This window comes from Olea europaea, unplaced genomic scaffold (genome assembly GCF_002742605.1).
Source record: "Olea europaea var. sylvestris unplaced genomic scaffold, O_europaea_v1 scaffold40582, whole genome shotgun sequence".
NCBI lineage: Eukaryota > Viridiplantae > Streptophyta > Magnoliopsida > Lamiales > Oleaceae > Olea > Olea europaea.
In genome coordinates this window covers 1-1,045 of record NW_019260244.1, presented here as the reverse complement: position 1 = coordinate 1,045, position 1,045 = coordinate 1, and the positions used below count along the sequence as shown (strand labels likewise).

Here is a 1,045-nt window from a genome sequence, read left to right as displayed (position 1 = left end):
TGCAGTGGTTATTGAATCATCCTATGTTTATTAAGAATCGTCTATATCTCGCGGGTGAATCCTATGGAGGCAAACTTGCTCCCATGATTTCCATGGAAATAATACGAGGTAGTATATATGAAAAGTGAAAAAAAGAAAAAAAAGAGAAACTAACAAGATTTTATTTCGATATTTTCTTATCCACCAACTAAGCTAGGTTAAGTTGTTAGTCCTGATTGTGATGCAGGAAACAAAGCACGACTTCAGCCACAATTGTCCCTCCAAGTATTGATTAGCTCAAACAAATATATAAATTTCTTCTTAATGCTATAACATATATATTTCTTGTCAATGATCGAGTACTTTTGGAATTGAAACAGGGATATATTATTGCCAATGGACTAACGGATCCAAACATTGATTTTAATGCAAGAATTCCATATGCTCATCGCATGGCACTTATATCCGATGAATATTTTGAGGTAATTTTTATTATTCAATTATTTTATGGAGACACACTTTCGGGAAAAATGGGCACATTGCAGTTCACACGTAATTAATTAACGCAATTTCAGTCAGCAAAAATTAACTGTGATGGGAAATATCACAATCGTGATCCAAATAATATGCTATGTTTGTATGCCCTTCAACGAATACGAAAGGTAACATTTTGCATCTTATTTTATTTCATTTTCCATTTCCTTTAACGTTTGTTATGGTTGCAAACACTAACAAGTTAGATTTTATCATCAAATATTGCAGTGTTTAAGACATATAAAACAAGTTCAGATTTTGGATCCAATATGTGAAAACAAAGCACAAAACCCAGATGATTTTGGATGGGATCAAACATTTCCCAAGGACAATTCAATTGAACATCTCGTCCTCCCAACAGAAGAAGAAGAACAGTGTCAAGTAACTTAATTAATCCTCTATATACCCGTAAACATTTGCTTAAAATTTATTTGTCTACAATTTAATTTAAGACTTACTTTGTCATTAAAGAAAAATCTTTATTAAACTATGTTTGGTAGAAAAGAAGCTTAGAATAACCTTCTTTTTTTTT

At 31.6% G+C, this 1,045-nt stretch overlaps 1 protein-coding gene across 1 annotated transcript; it reads left to right on the top strand.

Annotated features, from left to right (window-relative positions):
- The first annotated feature begins 6 nt into the window (after positions 1-6).
- Positions 7-929, top strand: LOC111387494 (serine carboxypeptidase-like 2). Its single transcript, XM_023012054.1, has 5 exons — positions 7-108; positions 227-264; positions 360-461; positions 555-641; positions 742-929. The coding sequence occupies exons 1-5, from the start codon at positions 24-26 to the stop codon at positions 901-903; spliced, it is 474 nt and encodes a 157-aa protein (XP_022867822.1). The 5' UTR covers positions 7-23; the 3' UTR covers positions 904-929.
- The last annotated feature ends 116 nt before the right edge of the window (positions 930-1,045 follow it).